Below are 16469 nucleotides of genomic sequence, written 5' to 3' on the forward strand. Positions count from 1 at the left end.
AAAAAAATTGAAATTTTTTTGGAGTTATTTTAGTTTCAAGAAAAAAATTATTTTCTCCAAAACCATTATTCCGATCGGCAAAATTTTTTAACCAGCAGACGCGCAAGATCCAGTACTATAAATTTTATTTCTAGCATTTTTTTAGTTATATACAGGATTTTTCTGTAATGGACAAAAACCTAAAAGACCCTGAAAAATTGTCCGTTTCCAGAGTAAATTATGAGCCGTAAATCAAAATTCTTAAAAAAGATGGCTAATTGGTTTAAACAGTGTAATAGGGCACATCGAGAGCAACAATTTTTACGGTTATAGTCTATCACACTTGCCCCGCTCAGCGACGATTTTTCGAAACTTCTTTTCAATGACTTTGACAACAAACGCAATTTTTATATAACCTTCCTAGATTGCCATATCCAGTGGGTATCATCTTATTAACATGATGTTTAAAACAAATATTAATATCGAAATCTAGTCCCAAATTTCTACCAAATTTCACTGTTTGCCAAATATTATTGATTCCTAAATTATGAATATCTGAAAACTATTAATCTTTCTAAACTTTCATTGTGCCTTAATGTGTAGATAATCAGATCATTGAGTTTTTTCCACAGTCTGGGAATTAGTGAAGAGACCTCACATTCAAAAAAGTTGTACAAATATTTTTCATGTAAACAAAAGACAAAAACCAGAATATATTAATCAATAAAACGTATATACGATTCACCCTATAAATCCTTTAAAACCGTAAAACCGTAAAAACCATTTTCGACAGATGTGCACACTACAGATTTAATTGGTTTTGAACTAATAACGGGCATAAAATTATTTCTGCAAATACGAACCTTCACCAACTCCTAACTGGACACTTGTACGAACTCTTTGTTAAAATTCGGACCCAATGATTCACTTTAACCCATATAAAATCCGTATTTAAGCCGGATCTGCGCACTGCATTCTACTCGCTTCAATCAGACATAAAGCTGATGTCTTAAAAAGAAACTTTCTGCACGATTGATCGGTGCATAAATGGGTAGTTTAGAGCAGGGCATAGAACACTGCGCCATTTTCAGAAAACTTTGATCCTCTTGGTGACATTATATTAAAATCGCTGGTAAAAAGCTCTGCAAAGTATTATTTGTTTAAAATTTTCTGGGCTGTTGTTGTTGTTATTCAAACAAAAATGGAAAAAGAATAACAAAATTGGTATCTAGTTAGTATTTGTTTAAAGTTTTCCGGGCTTCCATTTTCAAACATACGAGATGATAAACTCTTAATCTAAAATCGCTGTATGTCGTTCCGAGTTTCGCCCGCCTGACTATGAAGCTTGAGTCTTGAAGTCGTTCTCGTAGTAGATGAATAAAGGAGGTTTGGGCGAACATAACCTAAAAACACAACCCCCACCCCCACCTCAACCCTGTTTTTGAAACGCATTTTATTTCACTAAAATGAAGGCAAAACAAAGAATAATATTTATCTATGATTTTAGATCTGTTTGTTTAGCAAATAAAAAAATATATTAAATGTTAGTTAGTTTTAGAAGATGCACTCAAGCTCAGAAGCTTTAGATTCCAACCTGTTTGATGTAATTTTGATACAAATTGAAGAATATGAGAGTATGTTTAATCCTTCAATCTGCGAGATACCTTCACAAAAAGGAAGAAACTAAAACAAAATTTTCAATTTTTTAAGTGTTATAACATCTATTAAGACATTTTAATAATAATGTCCAAGTAAAATCTATTGCTGTTTATTTCACAGCAAAAGCAAAATATCATGACAAGCACGCGAAATAATAGTATATTATGCAATAAGTGCGGCAAACGGCATTTGATTCACGAGTTTATTTGACATGAGCGTAGCGAGTGTTTAATAAACGAGTAAAAAGTTTACCAAACGTGTTGCATACTATACTTTTTCTACGACCGTTAGTTTTTGGGTGCATTTTCGCAAAACAACACGAATAGATTCACTGACATGAACGTCAGAACTGACAAACGTCAAAATTCAAGGCATGAGAAATATCTCCGAAAACATCCGATTGCTCCCAAACCCGTGCGGTAAAATACCTGAAATGTCCAAAGTGGCTCGGATCCGTGGGACAAGAAACTCACGGGGTGAAGTGACGCTTTCCGCACGCTAGATCGGTGTGTAATTAGGTATTTTACAGACGGGAGTAGAAAAAATATATTGTGAACAATTGATATAGAAATAGGTGAAGCAAAAGTGGGCGTTTGTTGTTTGGTGTAACCACTGTAGGTAGGTTTAATAGCTTATTAATGGTTTATAAAGGTACATTCTCTCAGTTACGAGTAAATGGCGAGTAAAAGTTTTATAAGTTACTAAAATTTGGTCACCTTTACGTTTCTAAGCTTCTCCATTTAATTGCTGTAGGGATTTTATAAGAGTAACGAACACGTTTCACGAATAACTGATAAGCTGTCCAACAAAATAAAAAATGATAGTTCGGATTATTGGATGTTACCATAAGTCGAATAGTACCAATACCGGGAAAGCGAATCGATAAAATAAATATTCGTGTGTTTTGCAGTCAAAAATTAATAAAAGTTTTTGCTAGTGTTCGGAAAACAACGTTGGCGGATAAAAGGAAAAAAATTGCGCAAAGGTTTAATAACGCATTGGTTTTTAACATCGCCACAGATAATTAAAAGTATTACCAGTATAAAAGTTGTAAAATTAGTGGATTTTTGTTTATTGAATGCTAACCGAAAGATGCTTTTTTTAGAACAAATTGCAAATTTTTGGTTCGTTTTGGTCAAATAAGACGCAATATCGATCATCATATCGTCAAGGTTTAGTTCAAATAATAAAAAAAAATCTGAAACCCACCCATTTAGTGCTGTAATATTATATTAATATATTAATTAATATTAATATGAAGAAGAAAGCGAGTAAAAGTTTTCAAACATTTTTCACAAATTTCTCGTTTTAGTGGAAAGCGCAGGCTGTTGAGTGTAACCAAATATTCGACCCGACAAACAGTGTAAGCTTGCGTTAACACGTTTATTTCCTTGAGTGGAGGAAACTGTAATTTCCAACGAAGAAAGTGGGTATTTGTATCATATTACGCGAGTAATAGATTACAAAATAACCAATTACCGATTATTCAGAAAAGTGACACATTTTACTTACCTATAACATATTCTAATAACTGTTTAAAAAAAGACACATTTTTGCAAACTATAGGTACTAACTGTATTGATGTACAGGGTGTATCAGTTTGCTTCTAGGCCGTGATTGGAAAATCATAGTTTGTAAATGAATTCTAGAAACATCACATCTTGTATTATTATTTCCTGTGAACGAAATATGAATTATATAGGCATTATATAGCTTTTGGGTTTGATAGAAAAGATTTTCCTGAATTTAAAAATTTGAATTTATTTATTAACAGGCAAAATTAGTAATAAATATCCAAATGATCAATTTCTTTGGTAAGAAATTAATCTTAATTTCGAAACTTCATAGCCGTGTATCGCTTTATTATAGTATATATGCGTCTGACAATCGATAGTATAGTCGAAATTATTATGATTATTTCCCATTACAGATTGTTAATTCGCATTCGTTCGTGATATTTTCACTAAGTGTGTTTGTTGGATAATAAATTACTGTAACTTTTAATACTGGCTATATTCACATAAGTACCGCATTGAATCGAACCCTGTTTTAACAATATTAAAAAATAACGTAAACTCGTTGTTGCGTTGCCGTGTTTGGGCGGGCAATTAGAAAACAACAGTGGTGGACAAAAATCTCATATTACCTTGAGAATATTAAGGCACGGTTCCGTGCGTAGTTTTAATTTCTTGTTTGATATTTATAACTATCAGCTGCGATTGTTTTATTGATGAAATAACTTTCGACAAGATCGCAAACCAATTTTTTGACTGACAGTGATGAATATTTAAATACCGCTACTACAGGTATAGAGGCCTTGCTTATACCGATAAAACAGAAACTTATGAAGTAACAATGAAAAAAAATTTTGAGAAGGTCCAATCGAGATGCGCAAGCGATTTGAAATCTAGTTTATAACCAATGACCTTGAGGTATTCAACAACCAACGTGGCTCTTGATAGATAGTCAATTATTTTTTTTACTTAAAATATCGCTAGATCTTATTAAATGTTCTAGAAAAACGAGTTAAGTGTGCGGAAATTGCTGTTAGTGGGTAAACTGTAGAAGCATGTCCAGAAAAATTATAACATTCTCTACGCAAATTTCAATGCCGCCTACGGTGCAACATTTTTACGTAGTAGAGCAGTGGGGGGTAGTGATTAACTAATAGCTATATGGATATTTCACACAAACTGAAATAAAAGTATATAAAAAAAGGAATAACTTTGAACGAAGACTTTGTCACTGCTGTTTGTAATATTTTAAATAAAAATCACGACATTACAAATGGGTATAATTCCGAATATACCCAATTTTAAATTCAACAAATGGGCATATCAATAAATGATAAAATAAACGAGCTAATGCCATCTTCATATAGAATTAACAAAACGAAACGCTATAGTTGCTATCCTTCTGCATACTTCGCTTTCCAGGTACTTCTAATATCCAGCATTATGAGCTAATCGGTCTACTTTAGTGTAGTATTAGTCACTTCTATGTGTATATAATAATTACATCTCTTATAATGCTTATTTCTACTCCTTTTGAGCTGATGCCAGGTCCATATAGAATTAACAAAACGAAACGCTATAGATGCTATCCTTCTGCTTACTTCGCTTTCCAGATACTTCTAATGTCCAGTATTATGAGCTAATCGATTTACTAATAATAATCACATCACTTACATTACTTATTTCTGTCACGAACTACTTCAAACGTTTGCAGGACTGTAGTCATTAAAAACACTCGTATATTAAACAGTCGCTCCGCTGCGCTTTGCTCGTACCCAAACACACTCGTGACAGCAAGGTCGTTTATAAAACTTGTTGCAAATATACTATTACAATACACAACGACTAATAGGAAAATATCGCAACCCTATATAATTTACGATAGTTTTTGTGGCACTAATCAAACTAATACTTACCATAAGCCACCCTAATAAAAGTAAAAGCACTGAGCTATCGTAAACGTCACGTCATGTTGTTTACGTTAATTTGACGGCCCATATTTTTGATAAAGGTTGGCTTTTACTTCGGCAAAAATGTATCGATAAATTTAATTAATAGAACGATGAAAAATAGGACGCCATAAGGTTGCGGCACATATATAACTGTTTTTTCTGATTCCGTATTCCAGGAACAGCGACAAACAATTAGCCTGATTCCGATCCAATTGTTCCAGCGTTTAACGGATGTATTCTTGACATGTCTACTTATTGATCTGCTTGTTTTTAATATTTTCATCGTCAACGTCAGCATGAGCTCGATAAAATGTGTGTTTTGCAATTTAGCTTTTACCGTGCTTGATATAATAAGGCCGATTTTATTTACAAAAGAATGATAAATTGCGGCGTTTTGATAAAGTAATAGCAAGAATAAAGTCAATGACGTTTGAAAGGCAATTTAGGACATAAAATAGAATTTTCTTCGTTTGTCAGAATGGTCAATCAGCAATAAGATCGTGCTCTCATTTTACAATGACTTAATTATACCTTAGTTGGACGATCTACTAATAAGCTGACTATTGACTACAAGACGAAAAATTTATAACTTTGGAAGAGATGCTGATCAAGTTTATTCTTCATAGAGGAAAGAGACATTTCTTATTTCTGAGTTCTTAATAATAATAATTTATTGGTATCAACATTCATAGTATATTATTCATTAAAATCCTTCAACTTTAATGCTTTAGTAATACATTTTCAAAGTGTTGCTTACTATACTTTTTTTTTGCAAAATAACACTAATGTGTTCACTGAGTATATATATATATATATATATATATATATATATATATATATATATATATATATATATATATATATATATATATTCTCACGTATTGATTCACGGATGGAAAAATATGATGAGTGGTCGAAGTGTTTTCGGAGCGCGAGCATTGAAGATGCCAAGTGAGATTTTGGCGAAACGTCTGCAGGATTCCAGTCGGATGCAGGATTTGCAGGATTCCAGTCGGATGCAGGATTCCAGTCCTAGTTCAACGAGCGAACGGATGATATATATATATATATATATATATATATATATATATATATATATATATATATATATATATATATATATATATATATATATATATTGTTATATTATTTTGTTTATAAAAAAAGCCCTTTAGAACATGACACAAAATTTTAAAACATTAGTTTATTTCGAACTGAACAAATACAAGCAAATCGTTTCGAGGTTTAATAACAACAAACTTCGTCGTTCTACGGCGCCCAGCTTGCTTAGTCAGCACTAGTAAGCAGACAATGTAATTCGATACCAATGACTTTGAGGTTTAACAATTAGGTTATTCTGACACTGAGATAGTTGTAAAAAAACAGATCGAATTACTCCATAAAACATATATAACAATCCTGTATATATGCAAGGAGTACACAAAAACGAAAATTTTTTATGGGGACACGTGTAGTGTCTTGAAAAATTAGGGAAATATTTCGCATTCGGAACTGATTGCTCGTTTTCATTTGATTCATTGTCTGACACATTTTTGAATAAACGCTGACAGGGTACACGCTTGTGGTGTTAGGGGCTTTTAAAAACTCTTTTGTTACGTTCACAATTCGAGTTTCGAGTGTTTATTTGTCATGGAAATTCTGCTTTTGGCGGTATCTGGTTACACTCTGTTTTGTTGGGAAGAAAAAGAAAAGGCCTCTGATCGGCTTTAATAAAAAGTTGCAAAGCCTATATTTAGAAAAATTATTATTATATCCAAAAATTACATATTTTAGTTAAATGCACATGTGGTTGGTTGCGCCTGTATTATGCTGAATCTGTTGGTCATTAAAAATTTAACAAAATAGAAAAATAACCAAAGCTGTTACCATGGAAACGTTCAGGTCCAGTTTGTGAAATTTAAGGCTTTCCTACATTGATAAGGAGGAATATTTCAAAAGGAATATCTCGCAAATAGCTTGGCTTGAGATATCGCTTAGGACGAACTACGTTTTTGTCAAATGTGCACTATATGTGCAGTGATATATTATAAGTGAGCAATATCAGCATTATTATTTATACAAAAAATGGAAGATTTTCTAAGAAGGAGGCCTGTGATAATTAAGTTAAATTAAAATACCTTCCTCCCGCATCGGCATTTCAAATTTCTCGATAAGCCAGAACTACGATTGTCTTAAAAGTAACCACAATTAAGGTAAAACAGAAGAGAACGAAATTAATTAATATTGATCCTGCTCGAGGGCGGCAAATTCATTCATAAGCGTTTGCCATTAACTGAAACAGTCACAAACGTTTTGATTTAATAGTTTTGTAACTGTTTCGTCTAAAAGCAAAACAAAAAATAAGAATAAAATAATGGAGGAATGCCTCATCTGTTATCGAGGGTATGTTTAGTATATTTGTTTTAAAAAAGACTTTTGAAGAACTCCTTTCCTCAATTAATCACAGAATTTTCTAGCCAAAAATTATTACCAATTAAGTGTTTAGTAGTACATTATGCACCAAATGTGGTAAATGGCATTTGAATCACGAGTTGATTTCGCACGAGCGGTGCGATCATATTCCGGAAATGCCCGAAGTGGCTCGAATCAGTGGGAAACCAAACTCACGAGGTGAAATGACAGAACGACAGTTTCAGCGCACTAAATCGGTGTATATAGTATATAGTGTATATAGTGTATATAGGTTTTTTACAGAAGGGAGTAGAAAAATATATTGGTACTTTTTTACAGGAACTTGGAAAACTTGGAACAATTTTACCACATCGAAACTGGCGTATTCCATAACCTGAAACAACTGCAAACTTTGTAAGTATCAACATTTTTTTTTCGATATAATTATTTACGGTTATGTCAGTTTGCAACAAAATTTACGTTTGTAATGGACGTTTCTCAAAAGTCAAATAAAGTGTTAATGGATGAGAGATTGCATCGGATTATTGATATGCAATTTGATGGTATAAATTTAAAAAAGCAAATTTTTTGTTTGACCATTGAGAAACTGTACAGTGATCACTATGTCAGTATACAAGAATAACATAGCAATTGCTTAGCCGACATCAAAATCAAATTTACAATTTACTGCCTTTGGAAACGCATTTTTGTGGGAGGTGAGGTGAGGTATTTATCAGGTTTGAAAATTTCAGTTGTTCTTCAAATTGTAAAATTTGATTCTTATTTTGTTACGCTTACTTTAAACCGATGTTAAAATATTCAACTCATTTTTAGTTTAAATTGCATTAGATTTTACAATTTTATATCAAAATTACATTTTCATTAAAAAAATTTTTGTTGCCCAGAAACTATTGAAATTATATACATCCAAACGTGTTATTTAAACGATCGATTAAATTTGAGCTTCAGTTTGAATTGTTCGAAATATATCTCAATAAGTCCTTTTGTTACTACTTCAATGTGCGAGATTTAAAGGCTTCGCTTTTTCTAGCACACTAAGTGAGGGACCGGCAGTGAAAACTGGATTTCCTACTTATTAGTGTATCTTGGAATCCGTAATATTTCCATTCGTTTGTTCTTATTACAATCATTTTCAACGATGCAGATATTACAAAAATATTTATGTCTTCGTACAGGGTGGTTGTAATTGATTAATTTTAGAAGAAAATCCTATTCATAAACTAGATAATGCACAATTGATTTACATGTCATAGGTTTGATTTTTGAAAAATAACCGCAGCTTCACTACAAACCGAGATATACGGCGTATTTTGAAAATTATAGATAACTTTTTTATTTGCCAATTCAATGAATACAACTTTCTTATTTAATCTTTTTTATTTAATCTTAATAATAATGCTGTATGTAAGATATTTTTTGGTTATCTATAAGTACATCGTGCATTAAAGCATAGTCAATGTCAATTAAACGCAGAGAGACTTCAAGAACAATTTAACTAACCCTGGACATTAAAAGAAAGTCAGTTAAAAGTATTTTATGAAATGAAAGTGAAAAATATTTAATGAATAATACGAACCACATATTTTGGGAGGTATAGGCAAAATTACAGTTATTTTAATGTAATAGAAGAAACAGAATATTAATTAGAACTACGTGAAAAACAAAATAAGTTCTCATTAATTTTAGACATTTAGATTAGAATGGATTAATAAATAAATGAATATAGGCGATGTCTTTAATTGACATTGACAGTTATATGCATACTCTAGAAACGGATTACTTGTCTATGCCGATATGATTATGAACACATTTTTGAGAAGGTCCATTCAACATGCGCATGTGCGAGATTTAAAATATATTTTTTAACCACTAACATTTCTTCTCTCAACAACCAACATGGCAGCTGACACATCGTCAGTAAGTTTGAGAAGAGAAGAAAATGGCGTAAATTGCAGGTTGCTGAGTTAAATCTAAAGTCTTGCCCGGAAAATAATTACCTTCTCTACGAAAATGTTAATGCCACGGAGTTTTTGTTAGTGTCATAGCCAGTTATGATTGTTACATAAAATCAGAAAGTTGTATCAGAACAAAACAACTTACGGACAACCGGAGAAAAATCTACTGAAAACACTCCAATTGTACATCATACGTCCGCAATTTTTGTAAAAATAAAGAGAAGCTTTTATTTATTATTATCAAACATGTCAGTAACTAATATAAAAAGTTATTTGCGCACAAATACTGACGTTGAATATCTAATTAGCGAACAGGTTTCTACATAACGAGCAAGACTTGGGAGAATGGTACCGAAGCTTAAACAATGGTTAAATTTCCCAGAGATTGCTGCCGAAGTGTAATTCAGTAAAATATATTCCTGCAGATAAAGCGCTTTCATAGATTTATTACTTAAAGTTCCCTTTAGTGGTTCATTTCCACTCAATTAACGCATGAATACCTTGGCAGAATTGGTCAATTCCAAGATAGCAGTGATATTAAGCAGGTATAATGCAAACGTGTTGTACGCTAAATAAATTAATTGTCTAAAATTTATATGAATCTGTTTAGCATGCCTACGCTATGTTTAGATTTCAATTGGCTTATAATTTCCCAAGCACATTGTACAAATGTTGAAGAAAGAAATACAGTGTATTTCGTCATTTTTTTGAATCCCTGGTAAAAAGAAAGAAAAGAAATTCTTATTCGAATTTTGCATATTTTTCGCAGAAATTGAGTTGTGTTTTTTTTTGCTTTGCATATTTTGATAGGCCCCTATAAAATTGTGTTTTGACGCTACTGACCCAAATGTTGAAGCGAAAATTTAACCACAGACTAAGGAGATGATGCACTACTCAATCAGTCTGACAGATGCGCCTCAGCTTATACAAGGTGTCCCAAATAGGTGGTGTCGTTTTGGCGAATTCAATTAACAAAATCTCAAGATTTTCTAATGGAACACCCTATAATTTTATTCAGATATCAATTCTAGGACAAAAACTAACACCCTGTATCAACAAAACTATAATATTTCAAATCTTTAGGAGAGTCCAAGAAACTTTTTTTCGTATCTCGTATGGGTTTTTCAGAACGTATAGTGGATTGCTTTTATTTGGCACATGGTGTACATATATATGTAAACAAAATTATAATATTTTAAATCTTCAGGAGAGTCCAAGAAACTTTTGTACGAAACTTTTTTCGCATCTCCTATCGTAATCGTAATTAAAATACTAAAATTAAAGTTCTTTGTCGAAAGTGTTTTTCCATTAAAAAAAAATAATTGGAAATGAAAATATCAATTTACTAACTTATCTGGCTCCTAGCCATCTTAGTCTCTTAGGTAAAACAGAAAAAGGTTTAAAAACATTTTAAAATGTCACAATCTATTTCAAAAATTTTAAAATATACGCAGTTACCTGTTTAAAAATTTGAAACTGATAGCGACCGAAAAGTGAAAAGTATCTCGAATATATTATCGCGATTCCAATAATCATCAATTCGCATTAAGGAATGTAAACACTTTATTAATTTGAAGGTAGTTATTATCTGTTAATTTTTCTACATATTCAGTTTTTTATATTTTTTTCCAGATACATCTACATGGCTCCGAAACTGAGAAAAATTCTGCCAGAGGTATTTAATGCAAGCTTACCAAATTTGAAAGTGGTGTAAGTCTAGCAATTTTATTTATTCACACCGTATATGAGCCCTAATCATTAATTGAGAGTAACACATACAAAGGCAAGCGTCTTAAGTGCGATTTTCGTATTATGATTTAAAAAAATTGACATTATGTTTAACAAGTTGTATGTCTCTAGATAGGTTATAATTTTGTAGAATATTTTCGAAACAAACCACTATACATTACATTTACGGCTAAGTAGAGCGCAAAATTGATAGGAGGGAACTAAATATATTTAACATCTTCTTTTATATTTTTCAAAATCCTAATTATTAAGGGAGATATGGGGAGATTGCTCCACCCTGTATATATTTTGATTTTTGTTGTTTTACAATTTTTACAAAAACTTTCGTATTTTATTTATAACATTCATATGCAATTTATGTATTTTCATCATATCCTAATCCGTCTACAGACGTTTGTATCTAAAGAACAAATCTGTCTCTAAATGTTTTTTTTCTGCACAACTGAATTACATAACGGTAATTATAAAATATGTTTTATCATTTTTTTTAAGGGGCTATAAAGTGCAGCTCAATTTAGTTAACCTATCGATTGCTAGACTCTAATGCGCCTGGCTATCAAAGATACGGAGATAGCAGGGTACAAGACTTAATTACGCCATATAAACAGGAACAATTGTTTAAGGCCGATTAGTTTCATTAACAAAACTTGTTAATCCTATAACAGATTTAACGTGAAATAATACCTAATACGCACACTTTTCGAGCGTAAATTGAAAACCCAAGATGCAATATTCTGCATATACGAGACGACAAGGCTTTATGTTTAAAATGAGGTTTAATTTGACGTTGATATCTCGCAAAACTTTGCGTTTTTGTTTCGTTTGGTGCTGGCGATGTTGTAAACAGAAAAGTTTGTTAAAGTCTGTCAGATAAACCAAGCCAGCCAGAAATAATTTTTTTTACGCTAGAAAACGAATGTACCGGGTAGGTCAATTACGAATGATACTTGGCCCTACCTCGAAAAGTAATTGTCTTAAAGACATATGGCTAAAGCGGGAAATTATTTTGAAGTTTCTAGAATTACCGCCACGGGGACTAGTCGCATTCTTGAATTTAAAATCTCGTTTTTTTGAGAAATAAACTAACTTATATTGGAGATAACTAAAATGAACATCGGTTTGAAGTTGTTATAAATTATATTCTTTTTCGTAGAATAGTTATTGCTCTATCTCTTAAGGGAAAGTGGTGGGGGTTGTTCCGACATTTTCCAAATAAATGTCAATAACTTCAGAATCCCTGAACGTTTTTTTTCAAACTTCGTGTCGTTGAAAAGGGCCATAACATTGCCCTGAACGAATTGATTTCGATTGCTTGCATCGCTGCATCACTTTTATTGCAAAAAAATATAGACAAATAACGGTCTAACACGTTAGTAGAAACATAATTTCGATTTCTCTCTCCTAAAATATAACATCAGTAAAAGAGATATTATATTATGTATATTATTAAACACTAATCTTCATTCTTTTAGAAAAATATACGTAAATTTACTGTTGACACCAAAATTATATTTAGAATGTCAGTAACAATTAATATTCATTCCCATATGATTCAAATATTGCAATACAATATGTTCAATAATGAAAAACAACACAGGAAAAACACAGATCTTTGTTTAATGCAGAATACTCCATCGCCTAGGTTTTAACAGAAACAGTTGCATTTTCAAGGTTTGGAAAATAAATACGAAACAGTCAAGTTTTTTACAAATAAGGCGAACCAAAATACACTATAAAGAGCTGCAATCTTAATGTGATCGACACTTAAACACCACCCTTATAATTTTTGCTATTTTGCTTTTTTTATTTTAAAAATTTCGAGTTTTATGTGGATTATTATTTATGCGATATTCAATCATATTGAATGATGCGATATTATTTGTAGTTGTTATGTTATATAGGATAGTTTTGTGGTTTTCACTAACTTTTACTTGGCTCTCTTTTATTGCAATAAAATTATTTCTAATATAAGGATTCAAGAATGCGATTACGCTCCCTGGTGACCATTCTAGAAATCTCAAAATAACAGCATTTTCTATTGGTCGCTGATGTTGTAAATTTTCTTTAAAACAATTACGACTTGAGGACTTTTCGAGGTAGGTTTGAGTGTCCTTCTAATTGGCCACCCGGTATATGAAAGTTTAAAAAACATAGTATTAGTAAATTAATATAATTGCGTAGGCTTTCACGGCCGGCGTCATAATCTGTGAGATTTTCTGGGCTGTTAGGCCGTGGTCCATTGGTTTTTCTACCAAAGCCTTCAGCTGCTACTGCGGCAGCCATCTTCAGTAGAACGTAGATTGTAGCGCGACGACTCTATGGGTACTGTTGTCGGTTGTCGAAGTCGTACCTGTTTCGAACCGCTTGGACGGACGGCGGACTGAACGGTCGTTTGAGCGTGCCGCCCCCCCTCCGTGCTGTTAGTAGTAGGTTTTGTTTGCGTTTTTTGCAGGACGTTATGCCATATTTTGTTTATTTGTAATCCCTCTTCACGTTTGTTGAAATTGTTTTTGTGTTTGTGTATTTCAATTGCTTCTCGATGTAGTCTTGCGTGGTAATGTTTCTCTGTAGACAGAACTTCGGTGTTGTCGAATTTGATGTTGTGATCGCCATTAGTAAACACGTGTTCTGCCACCGCCGATTTTTATATTTGTCCCAAGCGACAGGATCTTTTGTGTTCAGTCAAGCGAGTAGATATGGTGCATTTTGTTGCTCCAATATACACGTGTCAGCATGAACATGGGATTCTGTATACCCCGGCCGAAGACAGGGGTTTTCGGGGATCTTTGGCCTATCTTAAGAATTGTTGTATTTGTCCTGTGGGTTTAAAAATTGGCTTTATGTATGTATCCGGTCCGTTACTCCTCCGATATAGAGGAGGAAAACCAAACCGTCCGGACTTTGTTAGGCTCCTGTTTATTTTGTTTCTTCGGTCTTATGGCCCGTTGTATTTCGTTGGTTTTGTAGCCATTTGCTTGAAGCGCTCTCTCTAAATGTCCTAATTCCTCTGACAGATATTGTGGATTGGATATTCTAGTTGCCCCGTCGACTAGTGTTTTAATAACTCCTCTCTTTTGTTTTGGATGGTGGTTAGATTCTTTTTGCAAGCAGTGGTCCGTGTGAGTGACTTTTCGGTAAACTCTATGTCCCAACCTTAGGTTATCGCCTCAGTTTACCATTACATCCAAAAATGGGAGTTGTCGATCCTGTTGAATTTCCATAGTAAATTGGATTTTTGGATGTATACTGTTCAGATGCCGGAGGAAGTTCTCTAATTCTTCCCGACCGTGACTTCATATGACGTACCGTCGACGTACCGTAGACAGTGGCTAGGTTGTTTTTTGGCAGCTCTTAGTGCCGTTTCTTCGAAGCTTTCCATGTAAAAATTGGCAACAACTGGGCTAATGGTGACCCCGGTTCTTTGCTCGAGTACGTGGTCATGAGGCAGTGTTCAAAAAGTTTCGCTAAATCGGCATCGTTTTTGTGTCTTGACAACGTAAAAGAAAGGTTAGGGTGCACAAAAGTTTGGCCTTTTTCTTCTTTATCGACTCCGATTTTCTTACTTCACTGTAGGTCTCCTCCACGTAGAGGCGATTAATATAATTGTCTAGACTTTCACGGCCGGCGTCATAATCTGTGAGATTTTCCGGGCTGTTAGGCCGTGGTCCAAAAGCAAATGGCTACAAAACCAACGAAATACAACGGGCCATAAGACTGAAGAAACAAAATAGACGGGAGCCTAACAAAGAAATGCCTCCGGACGGTTTGGTTTTCCTCCCATATATCGGAGGAGTAACGGACCGGATCGGCAAAATAATGGCGAGACATAACATAAAGCCAATTTTTAAACTCACAGGACAAATACGACAATACTTAAAATTTTCCAAAGATCCCCGACACGTGTATATTGGAACAACAAAACGCACCATATCTACGCGCTTGATTGAACACAAAAGATCCTGTCGCTTGGAACAAATAGAAAAATCGGCGGTGGCAGAACACGTGTTTAGTAATGGCGATCACAACATCAAATTCGATAACACCGAAGTTCTGTCTACAGAGAAACATTACCACGCAAGACTACATCGAGAAGCAATTGAAATACACAAACACAAAAACAATTTCAATAAACGTGAAGAGGGGTTACAAGTAAACTAACAACACGGAGGGGGGCCCGGACATTCAAACGACCTTTCAGTCCGCCGTCCGTCCGAGCGGTTCGAAACAGGTACGACTTCGACAACCGGCAACAGTACCGATACAGCCGTCGCGCTACAATCTACGTTCCACTGAAGATGGCTGCCGCAGTATCAGCTGCAAGCTTTGGTAGCAATACCAATGGACCACGGCCTAACAGCCCGGAAAATCTCACAGATTCTTAGTAAATTATTCCTTTCTTCTAAGGTAGATATTATCTATGTGAGGGGTCTAGTAATGGAGACTGTTGTCTCTGCCATACACCTCAATACTAATGACAGACAACTGTAATAATTTCTAGGAGTTTTTTTGGTCAGGATTTTGTCATTCTTTGTCTGTTGGTAAATGCGTGTGTATTTTAAGTATTTTACGAAACAGTACTCCACTCTACAATACATACTAGTATTTTCTGTTCCACTAGTTTTCCATTAATTTTTTTTTAAACTTAAATATTGAATTTGTAAGTATATCGATCTGTATGAGCGTTTTCGACGAATTTTTCAGAAGGTAGATAATTATAAATTATATTTTTTACAAATATTTGAAGAATATATTGTTTGATCATCAAATAATACTGTGTAAATAATTTCAGTAAGAATATGTCGGTAATTAAGGTAATCAAACAACGAAAGCACCACAAACTTCCAGTTATATAAATGAGAAAGAGAAAGATAACAAAAATCTATGAGGCCGTTCCTATTTCAGTTTAAACCGAATTTCCTAATTTATTACATTTAGTAGTAAGTAGTAAGAATTATTCTTAATCAAAATTAAAAATAATATTCAGGATTTTTCAAAGAAACTTCCACAGGCTACTATAATACTTTTTACAAATTTTCTGGATTCCTCCTTCGTCGGTTTTTGCTGAGTCAAACTTGCTAACGTTTCGCCAATCATCCAGTTTCAGTCAAGCTCTAAAGAAGCCAACAGGATGATTGGCGAAACGTTAGTAAGTCATCATCCTGTTCGCTTCTTCAGAGCTTGACTGAAACTGTCCTCTCCATAAAGGCTCGTTAATTTGTCAAAGGAAC

General features: G+C 33.4%; 1 protein-coding gene across 2 annotated transcripts in view; it reads left to right on the forward strand.

Annotated features, from left to right (window-relative positions):
* LOC132700455 (lutropin-choriogonadotropic hormone receptor-like) overlaps window positions 1–16469 on the forward strand; it is a 57179-nt gene that overhangs the window by 15769 nt on the left and 24941 nt on the right. For both annotated transcript variants that reach the window (XM_060667795.1, XM_060667785.1), the window contains exons 4-5: window positions 7856–7930; window positions 11125–11202. In XM_060667795.1, the coding sequence (XP_060523778.1) occupies window positions 7856–7930; window positions 11125–11202 (153 nt within the window). The remainder of the gene's footprint in view (window positions 1–7855; window positions 7931–11124; window positions 11203–16469) is intronic.

The sequence above is a fragment of the Cylas formicarius genome, unplaced genomic scaffold (assembly GCF_029955315.1).
Source record: "Cylas formicarius isolate icCylForm1 unplaced genomic scaffold, icCylForm1.1 PGA_scaffold_10__41_contigs__length_53128322, whole genome shotgun sequence".
In the NCBI taxonomy this organism is placed as follows: domain Eukaryota; kingdom Metazoa; phylum Arthropoda; class Insecta; order Coleoptera; family Brentidae; genus Cylas; species Cylas formicarius.